Here is a 24,875-nt window from a genome sequence, read left to right as displayed (position 1 = left end):
CTGCCCATTTCCCATTTCCTAAAAAGAGTATATCGATATCAGACTCAATTATTTGGCATCGAAACTAAACTGGATAAAATGCACTTTAGTTCTTGCAACTGACACTAAAAAGTTCCATGCAAGAAATCAAATCTCTGAATCTTGAAACAAGTGCTCTTTACGTAAACAATTCACAGCTAAGGAATTAATATAAATAATATCTTTTAAGTTAATTTTATCAAATCGTTTTTTTTTTCTTCGATTCAATAAATTTGGTTTAAGTGTCCAACTTTGTTTTTGAATTCTGATGCCGTTTAGAGTCAAATATCTTTCACCTTAAAAGCTCGAGTCACCGACGGACAATGCTGCAATTTTCAACCTAAAGTGTCTCCCCTAGACGCGGTACTCAAAATACAAAAACATTAAATAATTACTCATTAACTAACATACCGACGAAATCAATATCGAAACCCGACGACATACCTGCAAGTGCAAAACAATAGACCTAAAACGAAACCAGGTCTTGGGTGACGTGACTAAATCTGTCATGCTCAGTTGAAAATTCAATGTTCTTGTTGGAAACCAGAAAATATTTTACCATGAATTTCATTTACAAAAAAAGTCCGTCGACCTTTTGCTCGCAAATAAATTGTAATTACAAATTAAAAGCAACCCAACATGATAAAATATAAGAAGAGCTTCCAGTAAAACTTTTTTTGGCTTTCGTACGCATTTTTGAGTTTATTCGGAAAAAATTATTCTTGTTTCTCAAATTTCAAATTTTTGTTTTACATTCTTTTTCGTTTTAATAACAATAAGTGGTATTTAAACATAAATAGATTAACAAGTAAACAAACAAAACACACAGATAACTAGACTTTTTAATATTAACATTCAATATTTCACATGAATCATGCATTGTCTTTTTTTAATTAGAGATATTTATTAAATTAAATGTAATATGTCCGTCGATTTATTTTCATTATGAGAATAAGTTTGAGAAACAAGAAAAATATCACTTTTACACGAAAGTGCCAAAAAACCGTTCCTGATTAGCTGTGGAGATGATTGGAAACGAAGACTTTTTTAAGACTTAAATAAATTAAACCAATTAACAATCGCTTAGAGATCCATTAGATCATTAAACAATCCTATACAATGTATCATATTACACTACAATACAATCTCAAAGATGCTTGAAAATATTTCTATGCAAAAAGAAAACAAGGCCCTCCATAAAATTCAATAATACGAAGAAAGCAAAAAAACAACACGAATTTAATAAATTAACAACTTTGAAGCTAAAAATCTATTAAGCGTAATCTATATTTTTCAGTACACTAGATACTTCTCCCTTCAAACAACAATAATTCTTTTTTCGCTAGGAAAAATCTAATTACATTAGATAATAATTAATTAAAAATAATTATTATTCAAAATTAATAAATAAATAAAACGCAATAGGACTTCATTAATTAACAATTTCACCTAATTATTTTATATAAACTAGCATCTTTAATTAATTATTTATCTACTGTGATTTGTATTGCCAACTGTACTAATCTCTTCTCACATTTTGCCTTTGTTTTTTTTATAACGTCGCAAAGGAAAATTTTGTACTCTCTGTTTCGTTCTAGTATCAAACTGTTTCGAAAATTATTTCCGCAAGTTCTGACCACAATCATCGCGTTAAACAGCCTGTAACAAATCCGGTTTCGAGAATCATTCAAAGGATCTGTAGTAGGTCGAGTATAAACGATGCATTTTAAATTGTCCATAAAAGTGGTTTTACGATTGTTTTGTGGAGTTAAAGGCAATCATTGCATAATAAAAATAAGTCTTTATCGAAAACTAAAGCTTGAACGAACTTATTTAGGGAACTCATAGGTAAATTGTATATGATTTAGGTATGGAATATTTACAATCTAAAAAATGTAAACCTAAAAGATAGGTTATAATTTGTACTTCAATTCCAATAGTACATTATTCATATTCTTTGCATAATCTGAATCGAATTTTTGGTTTTATACATTAAGCACAATTTAAAATCACTCTTTTTAAAATAAGGTTGTTTTCAGCCATTGAGAAGACCCTGTCGAGCACAAGTACCTTTTCCCCGCGAATTTTGAGTTTAAAATTTTTTTGAAGTATTAATTTCAAGAATAAGTGATTGAAGAGTGCACGCGGACAATTTAAAGGAATTTTTTTTCAAACTTGTGGAACTATGCTCGGCAGATAAATTCGCTTTGATTCCGATCAAACGAAAATTTGTGTTATGGACCGGAGATAATTCCTCGTTCAGTCATCGTGTTAAAAAATGTAAAATCCTTATCAAAACTTGACGTGCACTTTCGAATATCACTTATTCTTGAATTATTCTACATATGCAATCACACTTTAAAAGGAAGCTCTCAAATAATTCAAAAATTTGTTAAATTAACATACGCGGGCCAAAGGATGTGTGATCCGCAGCATTCTCAACGGCTGTAAACTCCCTAATTTGAGCTAATCTTTCTAGTCCTGATTTTTGGCATCAGATGGAAAAATGATCTATCCCCATTTCCAAAATCACATGTTTGTGAGATATTCAATGTCGGTTTTGAACTCGCGGGAATCGTATTTCAGACTGGTTTGATCTAATTTGAAACAGTTTGTAACATGTCCTTCATAAGATCTTTATTTTTCTTTATTTTTTTCTTTCGTAAAATCTATCAAAGTTTCTTCCATATATTCTCCATTTCGTTTTAAAAGCACCATGCTTCAAGCTCTAATTTCGTCACCCACGACCCGGTTTAGCTAGTCTCGTCCCTAAAAATGGACTACGCTTCCCGACAGAATCTAGAAAACAGCCTAGTTCTGTTTAAGTTTCGCGAAGTCAATTTCCGCGTATTTGAAGCCTTCCTGAACGGGAATGGGCGAAACGGGTGGAGCCCCGCTGACTTCCGGCAGATCGAGGCTAGCGTAGTGAAGAATCGCAGAACCGGGCTGCAACTTCTCGTAGCCCTCACTGTCGAGGGGACTTGGCGTTGGCGTTGACGTCGGTGTAGGCGTCGGTGTTGGAGTCGGTGTTTCATCCAACAATTTCGGGGACGAGGGTTTCGACTGTACAGGCTTGAAACCAGGAGGCGTCGGGCTGGCTGTAGGCGAAGCCGTGACGAGACGGGGCTTCGACAGGCTCAGGTCGTTAGTTCTCTTCACCAGGGGAGCGAGAACGACTTCCTGGGGAAGAAGGGGATTCGAGACGGGTCGAATCGTCTCTCTGGGACTAGGAGATTGCTCGTCGACGACTTTCGACGGGGACTTTGCGTCGACGAGTTTCGAGGGAGTGTTAACGTCTGCCAATTTGGAGAGGGTCTTGTCATCAACCCCGGGGAGAGGACTAGGAGCCGAAATCTTCCTCGAGGGAACCATTACTGCATAATCGCTGCTCGCGGAAGAGACGTCACCGATTGACGAGGACTTGCTGTTTTCTTCCTTCGCAGAGAAAGGTTTCTCGGGAGATTGAGGACTGTTGAGGAAGAAGGGGAATATCGTTGCTGAAGATCCGGTGGGTGTGGCTCGTGGAGGAGTGGCCGGTGTGCTTTCCAGACTCTCGGAGGTTGGACTATTGTTGAGGGGAAGAAAGCTGGGTGCTTTCGTTGGCTTGCTTCCCGCTTGGATAGCGATTGGCTGCGACCGGACCTTGTCCTTGCGGTTGCTCTTCCGGGCTCGACGCTGGCTGCGTGCATTCGCTCCCATATTCATGTTCATGTTTATGTAGTCTTGCTCTAAACTTGGACGAACTTTGAAAGACATCTCGACATAGCCTTCTGGAGGTCGCCGCGGTTGGGGAAGATCCACTGGAGCGGTTCTCGTTACTCCTGCAAATAACAGGGTGACCGTTTTAATCAACAAACAAAATTCCCGGTCCTTTCCTGGTTTTCCCCGGTGCACACATATTTTTCTCGGTCAAGAAAATTTTTTAAATCTAGATCTAAAGTTAAACAGTAAAAGTACAAGTAATAAAAAATTAACAACAAACTAAAGCATTCAAAGTGGAACTCTTGAATTTTTAACTTTTAAAACTGAAGTTTAAAAGTTTTTTAATTAATTATAAATTATAAAGTTCAAAGATTTAGATTAAGTTACAAAAATATAAACTCAGGTTAACATTTTCAATACTCTCAATTAAAGAATCAATCAATGAACTTTAAAAATGGTCAGAATTATATTATTCAGTTTTTTAGGCCCTTAAATATTTTTAAATTTAAATATTTTCAACTTAAAAGTTCTTAAATTAGAATTTAAATTATTTTCATTTTAAACAGTTTAAGCATCCTTGAAACAGTTGAACACTTTTTATTTTTAAAAACAATTAGACTAATTTTAAGAGATATTTAGAAGTTACAAAAGGATTAAAAATTAATTTAGAGCTTGAAATGATTTTAAATAATTTTAGCGAAGTGTGTTTACCGAAAAAATTTGTTTATTTGTAACGAAATTTCGGTGCAAATACACACAACCTAATTTACAACAAAATGTTGATTTTTGCAGTTTACAACAAATTTAGAGGCTTTTTACGAATTGTGACAGGCTCCAAACGATTAAAATCATTTTCTTGAAATTCCTAGGAAAATTGAAAATGATTCATTTTGAAAAATGATTTTAACAGAATACTTAAAAATATTTTAAAACATTTCCAATATTATTCAAAGCGACCCGGGAAGAATTTAAGGATTTTTTTCTAATTTTTAAGATTTTCTCAAAATTGTAGGAAAAATTTTATTCAGTTTAAAAAATGTTTAGAGGTTCTCGAAATTTAAAAAATTCAAAGCTTTCTGTGTCAAACAATTAAGTTTTAAATTGTTTACTTTTAAATATTTGGCTTCAATTTAGTCGTCTTAAATTATAAGTCAAATATTGCTCAATATTAAATAATTGTACTTTATCTAAATCAAAAAATTTTTAATTGAATGGGTTAAAAATTGAATAATTTAGACTGAAACAATATTTTTAATTTAATAAAAGTCTTTAATTACGAATTAATTACGAATCTGGAAATTCTTCAACTTTCAACGGATTTCGAATCGTTTTATAAAATCAATTATTGTTCAGTTTTTTTATAGTTAAAGTACAGATCCATTTTAAAAATTATTTATTTATATTTACAGTTGATAAAATGAAACTGTTTTTTATCAAAAATTTTCAACTTCAAACTTTTTTAATTTTTAATTGTTCAAGTCTTCAAGACTGCAGGTTAATATTCTTTAAATTAAAAATATAAGCTTAAAAATAAAAATCTAAAATAGAGAAGTTTTCAGGTAAAAGATTTTCGAATTACGCATTATAAACTGATTATCATAATTGAAAAATATATCAATTCAAATAATTCAAGAAAAAAATTCACTGTTATTTCCCGGTCTCAAAAAATTCCCCGTCATTTCCCGGTTTTTTCGGTTTCCCGGTCCAGCAGCCACCGTGAACACATTAATATTTGATTTGCAGTAATATCAGGCTTCATAGTGATCCTGACGATATCGAGATATTTCAAAACATTTCAATAAATTTAACAAAGATTACAAAGGCTGCAAGGAAGAAATGTATACTATAAATTTTTTCAATAGAAGCCTAGCCGATATATTTCTAACGTAATGTAACCAAAACTCTAAATCTATAAAATTTTCCATTTTAAGTAATAAAAACTAAGCTGAAAATCATTTTAGGCAATTTTAAACTAGAACATTAAAAATTGAGCAGTTAAATTTTTTTAATAAACTGAAAACTTCTTAAATAATTTTCATTTCAAATAGTTAAAAATTCTTTTAAATGCTTAAGAATTGTATTTCAACATCTTGAAAAATCTACATTTTGCTTTAAATTTGTTTAAATTTTAAGTTATTGTTCAAATTTTTGAGAACTTCTAAACATTTTTTAAATTGAAGCCTATAACAATTCTTACAAAGCTTCTCAATTTTTTATTCAAAATCTGCAAAAATCTATACTTTGTTTTAAATAAGGCTATCCTGGGCTATTTGCACCGAAATTTCGCTATGAATAGTCAGATTTTGTCGGCATACGGAGAGACTTCATTTAAATTATTTGGAATATTTTCGAAATTTACATTAATGTTGATTCTTTTCAGAATTTCGAAATATCTCTTCAACTAATTAGGATTTTTTCTAAGAATAAGAGGTGTTCAATGTTTATTAACAAGCAAAATGAAACAATTTTACTTACAAATGGGTTCTTAATTTAATAAATTTGAATATAATAATTATTCAGTAAATTAATAAATAAAACAAAACAATTAATGTAACGTTAAAATCTGGAAATTCTTAAATTTTTCAACTTATTCCGAATCGTCTTTTAAAAAAAATTTCATTATTATTCACTTGTTAATCCTTAACGTACACTTACATTTTTAAAATCATTACAATTTATTTTAAAAAACGGTTCAAATCAAACTTGAACAGATTTTTTGTTTAAAAAAATTTATAAAATTCCCGGTCAAAAGATTAATTCACTGTGATTTTCCGGGATTTCTCGCTCTCATTAAATTCCCAGTCATTTTCCAGTTTTCCGGTCTGGCGGCCATCCTGCGTTAAGCCATTTCCAGCGCGGTTAGCACCCGTATTCATTCAGTGATTCTAAGTCCTGCAAACTCGTGGTATATGCAGTTTTATCATTTTCAAAATTGAACGATTAATTTTTTTTATAAACTGAACATTTCTTAAATTAAAAGTTTAATCATTTTCATTTTAAATAATTTTAAAATCTTCAAAATCCTTTAAAATTTCATTTCAAAAACTTGAAACACCTCAATTTTGTTTTACAGTTTTTCAAAATTTAAATTACTTTAACATTTCCTCAGAACTTCTAAACAACTTTTTTAATTAGTCTAATTTTTTCTAAAATTTTGCCTAAATTTTTTTTTAAATCCTGTCAAATTAGAAAATTTTCTAAAAATCTTGCACATTAAGCTTTTTTGTTTGTTATTTATACATCAAAATTCAACAGTTTGACTTAAAAATAAACTTTGTTTAAGGTATTTCTAAATATTAAGTAATTGTTTGAATATACATTTCTTTGAATTTATTTTAGAATTAGAAGTAGTTTATAAAGTTTCAACCGGGCTTTTACATTTGTTTGACTAATAATACTTTTCCAATTTAAACAGTTTAATTTTTAACGTTAAAATCTGCTAATTCTAAAATTGTAAATTAATTCCGAATCGTCTTGTTAAATAAATAATTATTTTCTTTTCAATTCTTAAATTATAGTTCAATTTTAAAAATCATTAATTAATTTATATCCACAGTTGATCATCTAAAAATGGTTTTTATCCAAAATCTTCTATTTCAAACACTTCTGATGTATAATTATTCAAGTCTTTAAAATCGCATTTAAAAAATCTTTAAATCAAAATGTACGCTTAAAAATTAAGGTCTAAAATGGGCAAATTTTAAAAGTGAAAGATTTTCCAATTAAGCATTCTAAACTAAATGATATAATAATTGAAAAAGATCACATTCAATTTATTATTTAAAAAACAATTGAAATAAAAATTGGACAGATTTTTCTCTCAAAAATTTGTAAAATTCCCGGTAAAAAAATACATTCACTGTCATTTCTCGGTTTTCCCCGGTCTCATAAAATTCCCAATCATTTTCCGATTTCACGGTCCAGCGGCCACCCAGTATATGTAAATCCCCTTAGATGAGATCGCGATGTTCTTTATTTGGAAATAAATTTATAGTAGGAAAACCTCTCTTACAGAGTCAACATCCTTGTTCAGGCCTTGTTTCTTCCTAGTTATATATTATTATTACTATTTAATTGTCAATTCTAAGAAGTTAATAGAAAAATTTGTGTTGAAATGTGTTTACTTACCAGGTGGTCCGTTCATTTGCATGTAATCGTCTTGCATTGGCGACGGGACATCTTTCGGACTCGTTTCAGGTTTCAGCCAATAATCAATAGCAGGATCCATCCTCATGTAAGGAGCCTCCGCTTCTTCGACTGGTTTTAAAGTAGTTATCACCGGTTTCAGGGAAGGTATAAACGTCGTCTGAAGAACATTATTGTGATTATGATTGGCAGTGGTTGAATTGTTATTGTTATTTCGATTAATCTGAAAAAAATAAGGATAACACAGAAATTAATAAACAAATCTCATTCATTCATTTGCATGCAAAAATAATTTATTTAAAAATTAAAAACAACTAAATATGAATGCATACATTTAAAAAAAGCTCAACATTGGAATGATTTGTGATAAAATTACTGTAGTAAATAAATAAGAAATTAGTTTTTTCCCATGGATGAACCATTTCGATTCAATTATGTATAAATCGATTATTTCGAGTCGATTATTCGATTATTATAAGTCCGCTACATCGTATGAATCGATTTATTTTTCCGACTCTTATACACGATTTATTTTTTTTTATTTCAAAAGATTCCGACAGATTTCAAAAGATTCTTAAACACATCAGCGGGATTGCCTAATATGTCAAACAATTCTTACAGGCTTTAGAGGAATTGAATGGCTTCCAAAGGATGTCCGAAATTTGTTAGGATTTTTAAGATTTCACGGGATTAAACTTTTTTTCAAGCGAAATCGCGATTTAAAATCTTCGTTAATATTTTCAAGAATTTTTTGTATTTTTTTAATAAATGACCTGTTATTGTCGATTATTTCAAATCAATTTATTGAGATCGATTAAAAGCAGCATCACGAGTGTTGCAAGTTTAATGTGTAAAATTAATTCAATAAGCGCCAATAGAGACGCTGAGTTGCCTTTTTTTACATCCATATATTAGTTTGTGTTTATACTTGTCTACTCAAAACATGGGGAAAAACTCCCTGTCAATTCCAGGGTTTTCCAGGTATAATTTTTCATAGTACTGTATGAAATTAAATTTAGACCGCTTTAAGTTCCTAACTTTTTAAGGAAAATAATTGAATTTTTAACAAGATAAATTATTCTTTAACCAAATATAACAATTGAATTTTCAACGAAAAAGATTAATTTTCAATAAAAAATACGTTTTTTTTTTAACAAAATATATGAAATTTTCACCAAACAGTTGAATTTTCAGCCAAATAGTTGAATTTTGAACTGAAAAGTATCGGGTTTCAACGAAACAAAAATGGAACAGATACATTTTCAGTTAAAAAAATTAATTTTTCATACAAAAAAAATAATCAATTTTAAACCAAAGTTATGAATTTTTAACTAAAATAATGAAAATTCAACTGGAACAGATAAATTTGAAAAATTAAGATGCAGTTTTTTAAAAAGATTTGAACTTTCAACCAAAAAGATTAATTTTCGAACACCAAGATTAATTTTCAAACAAGAAGATTAAGTTTCTACAAAAAAACACACTTTTTTTCAACAAAATAGTTGAATTTTCAACTAAAAAATACCAATTTTCAAGCAAACAGTTGAATTTCAACTTAAAAAATAAATTTTTAACCAAACTGGTGAATTTTCAAATAAAATGATGAATCCTGAACTGGAATAGTTAAATATTAAACGACACAGATGGATTTTCAAACAAGAAGATAACTTTCTAACAAAAATATTAATTTTAAATCAAATCCATGAATTTTTAACGAAAAAAGATACATTTTATACCAAAAACTTGAATATTTAAATTTGCAGTTAAAAAAATTAATGTTCAACCAAACAAGATGAATTTTTTAAATAAAATGATGAAATATTCAATTATAACAGTAACAATTCCATTTGAAAATATAATCTTCAATTGAAATCGTTTAAAATTTTAAACGAAAAAGATGAATTTTCAACCAAATTATGAATCTCAACTGAAATAGTTGAAGATTAAGCCAACAAGAAGAATTTTCAAAAAAGAATACTATTTTCCACCAAAATACGAATTTTCATCTAAAAATGATATTTTTTCAACCAAAAAGATAAATTTTAAACTAAAATGATGGAATATTTAATTGGAGCAGTTACATTTTCAGTTTTAAAATAACCAAATTAAAAAAATAGTAAATAAAAAGTTATCAATATTAAATTAAAAAAAAGAAATTACTACTGAAATTATTCATCTTTATCTAGGATTAGTGAATGTTAACAAAAGGATTCATTTTCAACCAAAATCATGGAATATTCAATTGTAATAGTTGCATTTTCAGTTTTTTGAAAATTTCAATAAAACAAAATGCAACAAAATAGTTTAAACTGGAATAGTTAAATTTTCAGTAATAAAAATGGCTGGCCAGCCACAGAAAAAACGAATTTTCAAGCAGGCAAGATGAATTTTCAATTAAAAATGATAAATCTTCAACCAAAAATTAATATTTAATAAAAGAGTTAAACTTTTAACCAAGACATCAAATTTTTATTCCAAAAAAGATTAATTCTCTCAACGAATAATATTGTAGTTGACATAACAAGCAAAAAATATTTTAATTTTTAATAAAAACCAGTTAAATTCAACCAAGGAAGGAGACTTTTTAACATGAGTTTAAATCTCAGTCAAGAAAGACTTTTTCGTTAAGAGAGACGGCAAAAATTGCAAACTGTTGAATTTTCAAGCAAAAAGATAATTACTCAAACAAGGAAATTGAATGTATACCATTAGAGAACAAATTTTCAACAAAATAGATGAATTTTGAAACAAAAACTTCAATTTCCCGCTGAAACCGAACAATTTATAAAAAAACAAAGAGAATAGTTAAGTTTTTAGTAAAAAAAATTAATTTCAAACCAAAAAAAAAAGAGAAAGATTTTGCAACAAAATTGTTGAATAGAAAAATTTATAGCTACTTTAACAAACGAAGAATCATTGTAATTGAAATTTAGATTGCAATTGATCTTTTTTAAATCCCTGATATTTACAGGTCTTGCCAGGAATATGAAAATTCCCTGATAATTCCAGGTTTGCCAGCAGCCAACCCGCTAAATTAACTTTAAGATAGAAAATTTCAGATAAAAAAAAACGGATGTTAAATTTGAGGAAATAAACAATTAATAAAAAATAGGATTTTTAATTTGAATTTATCAAATTTTTATAAACAAAATATTTACCGATGATCCCGTCTTGTTAACGCCACTCATATCGACGTAAGGAGCAGTGGTGGTGGTCGTGGCAGGTGGTTGTTGTTGTTGTTGTCCAGGCGACATATCGACATATGAACTTGTGTCGGTGGCAGTGGAGACAGATTGTGACTGGGAATAAGACGAGGGTGGAGAAGCGACAGTGGTCGGCATATGCGGCCTTGTAAAGTCCAATTCCATGAGATCCTCCATTCGCTCCGAATTCGTGGAGCAGCCGGAAGTGTGACCCCAAGAGCTGGACAAAAGCGGCGCCGAGTTCGATTTATTCGCATTCGAATTTTCCACGCCGGCCTGCAGAGGCGCGGTTACGATATTCGCCAATCTTCCGATCTCTGGCCTCTTTGATCGACTACCCACTGAAAACGCACGCACTCTACTCGCTTCTTGCAGAGCAAAGTCGAATCTGTCACGGAAGATACTGTACAATTAATTATTGAGTGTTCTTATTCATTCAATGGTGTTTATAATTGTTAACCAGAAACCCGTCAACAGGCCGCACAGTCCCTCTATAAGATAAAATATAGGGAACAAAGGATACTTTTTGTCACACTCATAGGGGACTTTTTTCGCACCATAGGGTAACCAATTCAAGATAAATTCATAAGACTTTAAAAAAAGTGCTAGCAAAACTCAAAATAATTCAAATTAGATCAAATATGTAAGAAAAATTTTTTATTGATTTCCATAAAATTACAATTAATTTAAAGAAATTTAAGATAAACAAGACTTCGATGAAATTCATACAAATGCAAGCTGATTAAGAAAACTTGATATGAATTATATGAAAAATTTCGCTAATTCAGAAAATTTGAAATAAGCTCAGAATTCAAGTCACTTAAAAAGAATTTAAAGAAATGCCTAAGAATTAAGACAAATAGAAACAGAAAAAAATATGAATAAGGATACATAATTCCGGATCAATCAAATAAAAATATGTTTAAAAACAAACAATCCAGAGAGTTAAGTAGAATTGAGTAAATTTAGAAGAATTCAAGTGAACTAAACAAATTTTAGAGAATTTCAAGAAACTACAAAAAATGTAGGGTTAATTATTAAAAATTCAGGATCAATTAAAAAAAAATACAAATCTCTTCAAATCTTTGAAAACCTACTGATTTATAACCAAAAAGAATATAAATAAAATGGTAAATAATTTTAAAAATCGATAAAATGCCAGTGATTTCAGTAAAATTTGAGTGAATTAAAAGGAATTTAAGGGAAATGACAAGAATGCAATGACATTCGTAAAAATTCAGCGTGATATAAAAAAATGAATTATATGAAAAAACTTCGTTGAATTCAGAAAATTTGAAATGAGCTTAGAAAAATTCATGTCAATTCAACAAAATTTACAGAAATTACTCAGATTAAGGTGAAGGATAAAGACTCCAGGATTAATCAAATATAAACTTTTAAAAAATCCGTAGAATTATATAAATTCTAGAGAATTTGAAGGAATTAAAAAAATGAGACTTAATTAATAAGAATTCAGGATGAATTCCAAAAATTCATTTTAAATCTCTTCAAATAATTGAAACCCTATTAATTTATGAACAAAAAAGAATTGAAATGAATTGAAAATAATTTTAAAATCTGAAAAAATTTCATTGATTTTATTAAAATTTGAGTGAATTCAAAAAATGTGATCCATTGAATTGAGTAAAATTAAGTAAATTTCGAAGAATTCAAAAGAATGTAAAATAATTCAGAATAAATTAATGCGAATTCTGGGCAAATTCCAAATATTGCAAAAAATATTTGAAAATCTCTTGAAACCTTTACAACCCTACGAAATCCCTAATTTCCTGTGAAAAATTCTTTGACATTAATTAATATATTAAAAGTCTATTAAACTATTAATTCAAAATAATTTCAAAGAATTTAAATGAATTCAGGATAAATTAATAAGAATTCAGGGTAAATTAAAAAAAAATCTTGGCGTGAATACATTCTTTGTAATCCACTAAAAAGGTTAGAAAGTCCCTTAGAATCTTTGAAATCCACGGAAATTGTACGAAACCCTATAAAATCTTTAAAAATATCATAAAACCTTAAAGGTCCTGTAAAATCGTTCCATATATTCCGAAACTATAGAAATTTTGTTTATCCTAAAAACCCCTGAAATTTATGTAATTATTTGATAATTCCTTGGATTTTTTTTAAATTATAATATTTGACATTAAAAACTCTTGAAAGTCAGGGTGACAATTCAACGCGCGATTTCAAATTCCCGGTCATTTCCCGGTTTTTCAATGTCAAGTTTTTCAATTTTCCCGGTCTATTAAAAGTAATATATTCATACTAGCCGTCAAACGCAAGAATTTATTTTAGACCATAATGTTTATTCTAAACATCCTTTAACACAACACAGCAAAAAACAGCAAAATGAATAAACTTTCAAACAAATACTTGAATTATCGACTAAAAAACATCGATTTCCAATAAAAAATGGAATAGTTAAACTTTTAGTTGACTAAATAAATTTTGAACAAAAAAAAACGGATTTTCGAGAAAATAGTTCAATTTCCAACTCAAATGATGAATCTTTAATTGGAATAGTTTTGCTTTAAACCAAAAAGATCAGTTTCTAATCATAACAACGAATCTTCAACTGAAATTATTGAATTTTCAAAAAAAGCAATTAATTTCCAAAAAAATAGTTAAATTTTTGACAAAAAATTCCTTTTACTTAAAAGAAAAAATAAGTTTTCAATTAAAATGGTGAATCTTCAACAACAAAAATTAATTATTAACCAAGTAATTTTATTTCAAACCTAAAAGATTAATTTTCAAAAAAATGATAAATACTGGACTGTAATACTGGAATTTTTAACCGAAAAGAAGAATTTTTGAACGATAAGATTTACTTATCAAGAAAAAAGATAATTTTCTATAAAAAAAATAGTTTCTAACAAAATATTTAGGTTTTCAATCAAACAGTTGAATTTTCAATAGAAAAGAACATCATTTTCATACATACTGTTGAATTTTGAACAAGATCAATTTTAAACTAAAAATGGACATTAAAATTTTCAGTTAAAGGAATTCATTTTCAACCAAACTGATGAGTTTTCGACCATAAAGATTAATTTTCTACAAATATAGGCGAATTTTTCACAAAGAACATAACATTTCTAGATAAATAAAAATTCAATAATAAGTTATTATTTAATTTCAGTAAACTGAGATAATCTGAAAAATCTGCGACTGTAGATTAAGTAAAAATAACTTTTCTGATTTGCCAAAAAATATTAAAATAATAAAAACTTGAATTTTTCCCGGTCTGTCAGTCAATTCGCCACCTTAAAATGCTTTCAAAGTTTAAAAAATACTCTAAAATCTTAAAAATGACCTCAAATATTTTAACAGGATTTAAGACCATTCAGAAATAGGTATATTGGTATATTGCATTTTCATTTGTGCATAAGTCTTTTAACGGATTATAAACTTAAATGGTGACCTTTGCATAATCGGGATAAAATTTCTCGCTAAATACATTAATTAAAGTTTATTTAAGCTTAAAATACATTGAAACTTACGTGAAATAGTGAAATAATTGTTTTTTTAAATCCTTTTTGAAAAAATGTGTTTGACACTGTATATGGTGGAAATTCTATCAAAAACGAATTGCTTTTTATGAATATTTGTTTTTACTATTCTTTAAAATCGTATCTACTCTTTCTAGTTCCAGTTTTCGGCAGCAGGTGGAAAAATGATAGACCACCATTCCCAATATCTGCATTGAATAGTGATTAACCCCCATGAGTTATTTTATCGAAACAAAATTGAAATTAACAAAAGTTGCGTCCTGAAAATAGAGTATTTTAGGAACCCCTATTGAATATGGGATAGAATAGGGGATATAGAGACCGGTTCTGTGAGGCCTGCGTTAATTTAGCGAGAGTTAGTTTCATGTTTCCATTAATTACTTAGAATCAACTCACCTATTTTTGCGATGCCTAGTTGCAGGGTCGGGCCTCGCTCCAACTGAGTAGGCTCGGGTTTGCCTGGCCTGCAAATCTTCACCGGGTGCCAGGAAGCTGGTGACTTTGTCCAGATGATACTCGGAAAACCTCAGATCCGTACTGGGTGTCCCCGAAGTGACTGAACAGCTGCTGCCACCATGTGTCGACATGTCGTCCGGGAAGTGGCCATTTTGACTATTTGATGGATCCATATGGACGTATCCGTCGTCTCCAGCGGGTGCCATTGGGACGTAACCATCCGGAGGAAGAGTGCTCGTCTCCTCGACCAACGACGAGGCTCGAGAATGCGAATGAGCTGTCGTGGCTGGACTCATTGGCATGTAGGCTCCTCCACCACGACTCGGACTTGATCCGCAAGGGCTGTACATCTCCACGTACGAACTCTGCGGTCAACATCGTGTTCGATTAAACTTCCTTAATACTGAATCACACTAAAAGATGAGGAAACAAAACAAAAATGGTTTCCAAAATGATACAACTAAACATACCCCTTTTTCTCTGGATTTTCGTGGAATTCCGTCGAAAATTTATTTGGATAAGCATGTCAATTTAACCGGATAATTTACTTAAAGTATAAGAAAAGAATTTTTATTACTCTAGTCCCTCTATTAAGCGTCCGATTGTTTCATCGGCTTGAGGTAAATTGGACAGAATTGTACATGTTTACTACGGCAATTGGAAAACGTATGACTTGGTATTAAGCGATGGTATGTTTATATTATTAAATCAAACGGAATATATAGAATTTCTATTTACAGGGTGTCTACTCAAATCCTGGACATAAATTTCCTGACAATTACTGGTTTTTTTTCCCAGGGATCTCTATATTTTTCCAGGTTTAATTTTTCCTATTAGAAAGACAATCAATTATTTTACATTTTTTAAAACAACCGATTCAAAATAACTACAGTTTCGCGAGTTTATTATAAACAAAAATTGTCAGTTACAATTCATGTTTACTTTAGAAAGCTTTAGAAAATTATATTACATGATATTCTTAAATATATCAGCATCGCCGAGTAAATGAATAATTACATAATACTAAAAATATCATTAATCATTTCCTGAATTTGTCTCTAGTCTTTGAATTTGAATAATAATTCACACAAATTATTATTTTGTCTTCTTATAATTAAAATGCAGTGTTTATTTACGTAAAATCGATGTGGGAACTATATTGAATTTAATTTAAACCTTTTCAAATCTCTAACTTTCCAAATGAAAATATTGCATTTTGTAATAAAAAAGATCACTTTTCAACCAAAAATGAAATAATTAAATATTCAATTAAAAAAATTAATTTTCCATGAAAAAAATCACAAATTTTCAACCAAAGTGATGAGTTTTCAACTAAAATTATGAATCTTAAACTGGAATAGTCAATTTTAAACCAAAAATATCAATTTTACAACTAAATACATGAATTCTCAATCAGAAGATCAATTTTCAACCAAACAGTTTAATTTTTAACGAAAAAAAAATCAACTATAAGTAAACATCAAATTTTCAGTTAAAAAATTAATTTTCCATAAAAAAAATTTTTTCAACTAAAATGATGGAATCTTCTAGTGAAATAAACGAAATTTAAACCAAAAAGATTTTTCAACCAAATAATTGAGTTTTGAACTGAAAAAGATCAATCTTTAACCAAACTGATTAAGTTCAAGTTTCAACTAAAATATTGATTCATTAACTTGAATAATTAAATTTTCAACCAAAAAGATCAATTCTCAACCTAGAAGATTAATTTCTAACAAAAAAGAGCTCTTTTTCCAACCAAGGGAATGAATTTTGAATTGAAATGATGAATTTTCAACCAAAAATAATTTTAAAAAAGAGTAACTTTCTACCAAATAATTACATTTTTATTACAAAAAATTTAACTCCTGAACGAAAAATAAGGCATTTGATATTTCATCAAAAAAAAAAATTAACATTTTTGTTGGAAAACAGTTGAATTATACCAAAAACGAACATTTTTCAAGACAAATTGTATTTCCAACTATAAAATATTGTTGAGTCAAGTGAGAGAAAAAATTCCAAGCAAAGTGTCGAATTTTCAAGCAGAAGGATGAATTTCAAACCAATAATATTGACTTTCTACGAAAAAAAACATTTTTAACAAAATATATGAATTTTCATCCAGATGCTTGAATTTTCAACTACAAGCAATAAATCTGGATTAAAAAAATAATAGTTAAATTTTAAGTGAAAAAAATTAATATAAAACCGAAAAACGAATTTACAAGAAAATAGTTAAATAAAGTAATAAATATAAAGCTACTTTTACGAATAAAGAATCATCGTTATTCAATTTTAAATTACAATTTAAACAAAAAATTAATGACGCTTTCGAAAAAATTCCCTGACTTTACAAAAAAATCCTGAAATTTCCTGGGTACTTGAATTTTATTTAAACAAATGTTTAAATGATTTAGGCCTCACATTTACAATTTAACAAATATGATAAAAAGGAAACGTTTTTTTTCCCACAAAATTGAGCAAAATTTGTGAGGCCTAAATAGTTCTTTAAACTAACGATTAAAATCTACTTTCTTTTTCTTAAAATTTCGTTCGACTCTCAGCTTGCAATTCCAAGATCAAAGAATCTCAAGAAAAAACGGAACGCGGCCACTAAAAGCAATAAAAACTTAATTAACGCGAATTAATCGCATGCTATTTTTATCTTAAGATTCTTAAGCTTATCTACAATTGATATCTTCATTGTTGTAAGTTTGTAACCTGTATAAAATAATAATTTGAAAAGCCGCATATTAAATGTGTTGCATTTGAATTAGTATAAAATATGATAAATTAACACTAAATAATACTGTGTAAGAGAATTAAAATTAAAGGAATGTTTGTGGCAATATGAACCTCTTAGTTTCAAATTTTTGTTGTGCACTCTGGCCGTTTTTATGGCGCCCCTAGTGGTTAATTTGAGGGCTAAAAGTCGCGGACCTGCTCAGTTAGATCAAATTCTTTAAAATATTATCCATATTTAAATTTAAAAATTATAAAAGCCAGGCTCAATTTTAAAGCATTTCTGGATAATTTACTAGTAATTTCAGGATATCTTCTAAAATCCTGAAAAAAATCCTTGACAAATTCCAAGTTTTTTGCCAGTGTAATTTTTCATGACACGAAGCCATTCAAATATTTTTCATTTTTTAAAACAACCAATTAGGAATGTATACAGTTTCGCAAATTAAAAAGATCAGTTTTTAATCGAAAATAAATTAAGTTACATTTTCAGTTGAAATAATTAATTTAAAAAAAAATCAACCAAAGTGATGAGTTGTCAATTAAAATGATAAATCTTCAACTGCAATAGATGAATTTTAAACCAAAAATATGAATTAAAAAAAAAGGGTTTAACATTCAACAAAGTAATTTTATTGTCAACAAAAAAGTTGAAGTAAATGATGGAGAGTTAACTGGAATACTTAAAGTTTCAAACAGTAATAATTTTTAAATAAGAAAATCAACTTTTTACCAAAAAAAGAAGATTCTTCAACAAAATACATTAATTTTCAACGAAAAATTTGAATTTACAACAAACAAAAAAAGCAAATTTTCAATAAAATAGTTGAATTTGCATGTAACAAAGACCAATTTTCAACCATGAATGGAATATTTAAATTATCATTTACAAAAAAAAAAATTGAACAACGAATTTTCAATAAAGTAGTTAGATTTTCAATTAACGCCATGAATTTTCATTGAATATATAAATTTTCAGATAAAAAAATTAATGTTCAACCAGAGATTAATTTTCCAATATAATAACGAACCTTCAACTGGAATAGTGGAATTTTCAACCAAAAAGATAAATTTCTAAATAAAATTATTTATATTTAATTGGAATACATGAATTTTCAAACTAGAAGATTAATTTCCTGTCAAAAAAGACGATTTTTCAACAAAATACATTAATTTTAATAGAAATAGTTGAATTTTTAACGAAAAAAGAATACCTTATTAACCAACTAGTTGGATTTTGAATTAAAAAACATCAATTTTCCATCAAAAGTGAAACAGTTACATCTTCAGCTAAAAGAATTATTTTTTTACCTACACTCATGAATTTTTGTAACCAAAAAGACAAATTTCTACTAAAAAATACAAGTTTTCAACTAAAATGATAAGATTCAATTATAACAGTTAGATTTTCAGTTCAAAGAGTACAAATTTTCAACCCAAAAATAACTATTTAAAAAAATTACATTTTCAGTGATTAATTTTCCACTAAAATTTTGAATCATAAACGAAAATAGTAGAATTTTTAACCAAAAATATGAATTTTCAAACAGGAAGATTAATTTCAAGTCAAATTTTCAACCAAATAATTAAATCATTTTTTCATTTTTAAAAATTGTTCAACCAAACTGATGAATTTTCAACTAAAAGAATGAATCTTCAATTGGAATGGTGAAATTTTAAACCAAAAAGATGAACTTTCAACTATGATTGAATATTCAATTGAAATAGGTAATTGCAATTTCAGTGTTAAAAAAATTTGCAACCAAAAAAAAAACTAATTAAAGAAATGTATATTTACATTTTCAAACACAGTGATAAATTTTCATCTACAAAAATGATTCTTTAACTGAAATAGTTAAATTTAAAACCAAAAATATTAATTGTCAACAAAGAACATTAATTTCTACCAAAAAAGTCGATTTTTCGCGACAAGAAAAAACATAATTTTTAACAAAACAGCTCATATTTCAAACCAAGAGATGAATTTTCAATTAAAATGATAAACTTTTAACCCCAAAAAATTCATTGTTAACAAACCCAAGTGTAGGTGTAAATATTTCAATCGAAATATTTTAATTTTTAATCAAAAACAGTTCATGTTCAACCAAAAGACGACTTTTAATGTAAGTTGAATTTTTAGCTATGAAAGATTTTTTTGTCAATATTTTAAACCAAAAATAGAATAGTTACATCTTCAATTAAACAAATTAATTTCAAACCCCAAAAAAACCGAATTTTCAACAAAATATTTCAATCAAGTAATATAAAGCACTTTTACAAATAAAGAATCATAGTTATTGAATTTTACTTTGCAATTAAAAAAAAAACACGCTCGCGAAAAAATTCCTACAATTAACAAAAAATTCCTTGACATTTCCAGGGTTTTCAAGGTATGTCAAAAACCCCTTAGAAGTCCAGATTTCCAAGGTTTTCCAGGTAGAGTAGACACCCTGAATTTCAAATGGACACAACAATTTTCATCTCGCCGGGTTAGTTGGAAGTGACAATTTCGACGAGTCATTAAATAATCAAAATCCCTTGTCAAAAATCGATATCACTCCAAAATTAAAGAATATTCCCCAACACACACACACACACACACACACACAGAGAAAAAACGAAGATCTATTCCAGGAAGAGGCTTTCTTCGTCTTCGCCCAGCAAAGCACATGCAGTTAATGCAAAAAAGACATACAAGGTGTATATCGCAGAGAAATATCACCTGCGAAGGAGAATGGGACTTGAAGTTGGGCGAATATTTCTGCTGGTTGCTCGGCCAAGGTGCGTAGTCATCGCCATTCTCCTCGAGGATGACGGGCTCATCAGGCGTCAAGGAGTGGCCGTATCTGGCTGGAGTTAGGCCCTCCTCCATGATGTTCTCGATGACACCGTCATCCATAGAGAGCGATGATCCTGCTGAATCTGTAGAGCAAGCCCCAGAAGCTGGACTAATGGGCATCGAGGTAACCGGCGGGGAATAGGAAATTCCCCTACCGTACATGGAATGCGGCCTTGGCGCGTGCGGGCCAAGATGAATCGCTCTCGGATGTCCCAGGACAGGAGGTGTTGGATGCCCTTCACTGGTGGTTCGAGCTCGCGACGGTAAACTGTCGCATCTCTCCCTTCCGCTTGTGCCTGCAAATATATTAATCAGTAAAACTCGACAAAACTGGTGTGAAATGTTAAAAGCCAATACCATTGTCCCAGCAGAAAAAGTCGCATTGTTAGTCTCAACTTGCATAATTCGGAACTTGAGCCATCACACTGTGTTAATAATAAAGTATAAAAGTTACTTTTATGCGTAATTAAGTTTGCGTGCCGATCCCTTGATGAAAATCTTGTAGGCTCAAACAAATATGATATTATTTACAAATTCTATTCAATATTTTTTGAATTATCAAGGAGAATCTTTTATTAGATTACACAATAGAAAGAATGGAAGATTTTTGTTTGTTTTTTCAGAGACACCTGATGTTCTTCAAGGATAGATCATCGCCATTATGTACACTAATTTGTACCCCAAAGAAGCGTGGACAGTGCCCACAGGAAAAGGAGTAATCATTCAAGAAAAGTGAAACACAGTTCCAGAAACGTAACGGCAAACATAAAATACGTCTAGAAACAAATCCAGCAATAAAGGAAGAAGTGCCGATTTATTAGACTTTCAATTAGAAACATTTGAGTTTGGTTTGGCAGCTTCGACCGTTATTGCGATCGGTTTACGAGCAACAACTGGAGGGAGTGAGAGTGACGTATGATGTAACGAAAATACATACAGCGTAACACGGATCTTTTAGATGATTGCGTTTGATTGATAGCAACGGCAGCTAAGGGCAGCGACAGGGTTCTCTGATGGGAATTTGTTGTGGTAGTGGTGGTCGCGGTTGCGGTGGTGGTTGTAGTAGTAGTAGTAGTTGTTGTTGTTGTTGATGATGATGTAGTATTGACATGAGCGGATTGGGAATTATTGGCGGAATGGGGATGACTTGCTACTGAGTGGCGGCGCCTACTCGTAGTGGTACTGTTGGCATTAGTTGAGGCAATCCCAGCAGTCCCAGTTCCGGAACCGGCAGGCGCTGTAAACCACACAGCTCTCACTGTCGCGACTCTACTATATAACCTTAAACTGTTTCTTTTTGTTTTCTCTCAATTTTGCTTTGCGAGATAAAATAAGTCCGAGAATTGATTTAAAAACGCCGTTAACTTCTGTGCCACGTCGACTTGGCAAACATATTTCTATTAAAGTGGTTCAGTTCCACTTGAAGCAATACGAATTCAACGAATAGTATATTGTCTACCAAGGTGATAAAAAGACGTTTGCCTGTTCATGGAAAATTTGACCAAAAAATAATGTTACTGAAATATCTTTTTCATTTTTTAAGACAGTATAATACTCCTAGGTCCGAGGAGTAAATACCAAAGGCACGTAATCGTACATTTCGCACCTCTGTCGTGTAAACGGTTACTTTGATAACCAAAAAGTGGCTGATAAAACGGCCAAATCATGCGTTACAGAAAATGTATTTCATTGAAGAATTAGAATTTTGATGGTTTGTAAGTCCATATTTACTTTTTGACAGTCCAGAGTTGGAAAAAAATAAACAATTATTCGCGATTGTTAGAGTAACGTGATAGAATACTATTGATAAAAATAGACAAACATAAAGAAACTTAATTCAGGACAATTCTAAATTGTTAGAACTAAAAAATAAACATTCTAAATAAAACTATGAAGACTAATTCTAATTTTTTTGAAAGATTTGAATTTTAACCAAAAAATGTGGAATTTTCTCATTTGAAAACTTTTAATTTAAAATTGTTACTGAAAATTTTAAACCAAATTTGAACACTTTTCAAAATTAAAATCAAAATTATTACATAATGTTTCAATTCACATTTTTTCAATATCAGGTGCTGCTAATTAAACATTTTAATTTGAAAAATCTTAATCTGTAATTAATTTACTCTTAAATTATTAGAAGCTTATTTATTTCACACTCTTCTTTCTAAATATGCATTATGGAAAGCTACATAATTAATATGGTTCAAGTATTAAGATAATAAATTTAAAACAATAAAAATTCTAAAATATTTGAATATAGAATTTTTGAAATTTGCAAGGATTAAAATTATAACATTCTAACTTATAAAATTTATGATTAAAATTATTCAACTCTGAACGTTGTCGACTAGAAATTAAAATTGAAATACTAAAGCTTCAATTTCTAAAGCACACAATTTCGGGAAAATTTAAATTTGAAACGAAAAAATGCATACATTTGAATTAATAAGTATTGAATTGTAAATTTACCTAAAAGCAAAAAATGGAGACGCATAGATAGGCTTACTGATTTTAAAATGCAGCAGATTAAAACTGTAAAATGAAAGCCTTGCAAATTAGCCGATTTTTCGATTAGTCTTTAAAGTTAAAAAATTCGAAATTTAAAGTTCTTCAAGCTGTACAATTTTCCATTGGAATCGTAGCCATTTAGATAGAAGAATATCAAAACAAACTAGTTAAATCTCGAACGTTATTTTATAAAATTATATACGTGACTTGAGTTTAATCGAAAAGTTTTTCTATCAAAAATAAGAGTATTTAAAATTACCGGTTACAAAATAAATGCATGGTCATTTCATGGTTTACGAGGTCCAGTGACACCCATTTCATTAAAAATTTAAACCCATATAGTTTAAAGTATGATTTAATTAAAGGATTTAATCGTTAATCAATCTAAAAAAAGAAACATTCCCAATACTATTCGTAAAGCTTCAAGCGAACTTCCCATAAACACTCTTAACGATTTCGATTTAGTTAAGCACTTCCGTCCCAATAGGATGAAAATTATTGCGGAAGACGAGATAATGATTGGTACCCAAGCGCCACAAAAAAGAAAGCGTCAATTTACGAGCTCAGTAAAATGAATTTAATTTTCATTGTCAAACCGCCTCGTTTTGCCATTTACCAAGTTCACTATCATTGACTAACGTTCGAGTAAATTAGACCCAGCACCGAGTATAATATGACTTTATGGAAACAATATGCACAGATAAATGTAACATATAAATATAGTTATATTTATGTACAATTAACAAATTATATTATACAATATTTATAGTTACATGGAATTTCCCAGTAATGAATGATTGTTAACTGTCGATAAAACTTTTCTGTTAACGACATACTTACAAATAAACTGTCTGTGTACAACCCCGCTGACACTTTACCCCAACGCATTCCCGAATATTCAGAAGAAGATCGTCGTAAAGGCATTGATTCATGCTCCACTTTTGCTCACACAATTAATTATATGACGAAAAAGCACCAATTTTTTCGATAGCTGCTATTGGAGCCTTGCAGTGACTTCCCAATTAGGGACATTTCCTTCAATTCCATCGATTTATAGTTTACCAAGCTAGCTTTCATTATAAAGAGCATCAACCAAACCTGATAACGATGCATTTCCCATCTATTCAAAACTATTTGCAATCACGATATTGACTTTTGGAGCCTTTTTTTCAAAAATAATTTGGATACTTAACCACTCGATGAGAAAAGAGTTTTAATTTTCTTTGAACAATACAGCAGAAGCACTACAATTAAAGTAGAAATTAAGATAAATAGTACGTTGAAAAAAATTCGACAAGAAACAGATTCGCTGCAAAATTTTAATGTCATGGTTAATATTAGTATGACTAAAAATTTCGAAAAATAAATTTTTTTATTCTTGACAAAACCATGAGATAAACAGATATGCAAATTGGATTAAGACGAAAAAAACGTAGCATTCGCGGTTTGTAGATACTTAAACGTTGGTCTTCCTGATATCATTTTAATTGTTCAACAAATATTTTTCCCATGAAACTGAAGTAAAGTAATACAGTCTGTCAAGTTAAAGCGTGGGTAACTTTTTTGGTAAAATATTTTATTTAAACGCATGTTTCTACATGGAATTACATTTGTCAAGGCGTCGAGCAAAATGCTTTTCTGTTAGTATTTTGTTAGTAAAGGATTGCGAGAAAACATTGACACGATCAGTTTTTCCAATTTGTCGGACACTTTTCCTGTCGA

The 24,875-nt window shown here is 29.6% G+C and overlaps 1 protein-coding gene across 5 annotated transcripts in view; it reads right to left on the bottom strand.

Annotated features, from left to right (window-relative positions):
* Window positions 1-211: 211 nt before the first annotated feature.
* The window catches only part of LOC117182363 (insulin receptor substrate 1-like), a 43,352-nt gene continuing 18,688 nt past the window's right edge, over window positions 212-24,875 (bottom strand). For 2 of the 5 annotated variants that reach the window (XM_033375553.1, XM_033375555.1), the window contains 6 exons: window positions 21,580-21,879; window positions 20,526-20,938; window positions 14,999-15,423; window positions 11,025-11,472; window positions 7,849-8,089; window positions 212-3,839 (listed from right to left, as the gene is read on the bottom strand). In XM_033375553.1, the coding sequence (XP_033231444.1) occupies window positions 2,830-3,839; window positions 7,849-8,089; window positions 11,025-11,472; window positions 14,999-15,423; window positions 20,526-20,938; window positions 21,580-21,879 (2,837 nt within the window). In that variant the 3' untranslated portion in view covers window positions 212-2,829. The remainder of the gene's footprint in view (window positions 3,840-7,848; window positions 8,090-11,024; window positions 11,473-14,998; window positions 15,424-20,525; window positions 20,939-21,579; window positions 21,880-24,875) is intronic. The other 3 variants (XM_033375557.1, XM_033375558.1, XM_033375554.1) reach the window with 2 other exon arrangements.

Source organism: Belonocnema kinseyi, chromosome 10 (assembly GCF_010883055.1).
Source record: "Belonocnema kinseyi isolate 2016_QV_RU_SX_M_011 chromosome 10, B_treatae_v1, whole genome shotgun sequence".
Classification (NCBI taxonomy): Eukaryota; Metazoa; Arthropoda; class Insecta; order Hymenoptera; family Cynipidae; genus Belonocnema; species Belonocnema kinseyi.
This window is presented reverse-complemented; position numbering and strand designations above follow the sequence as displayed.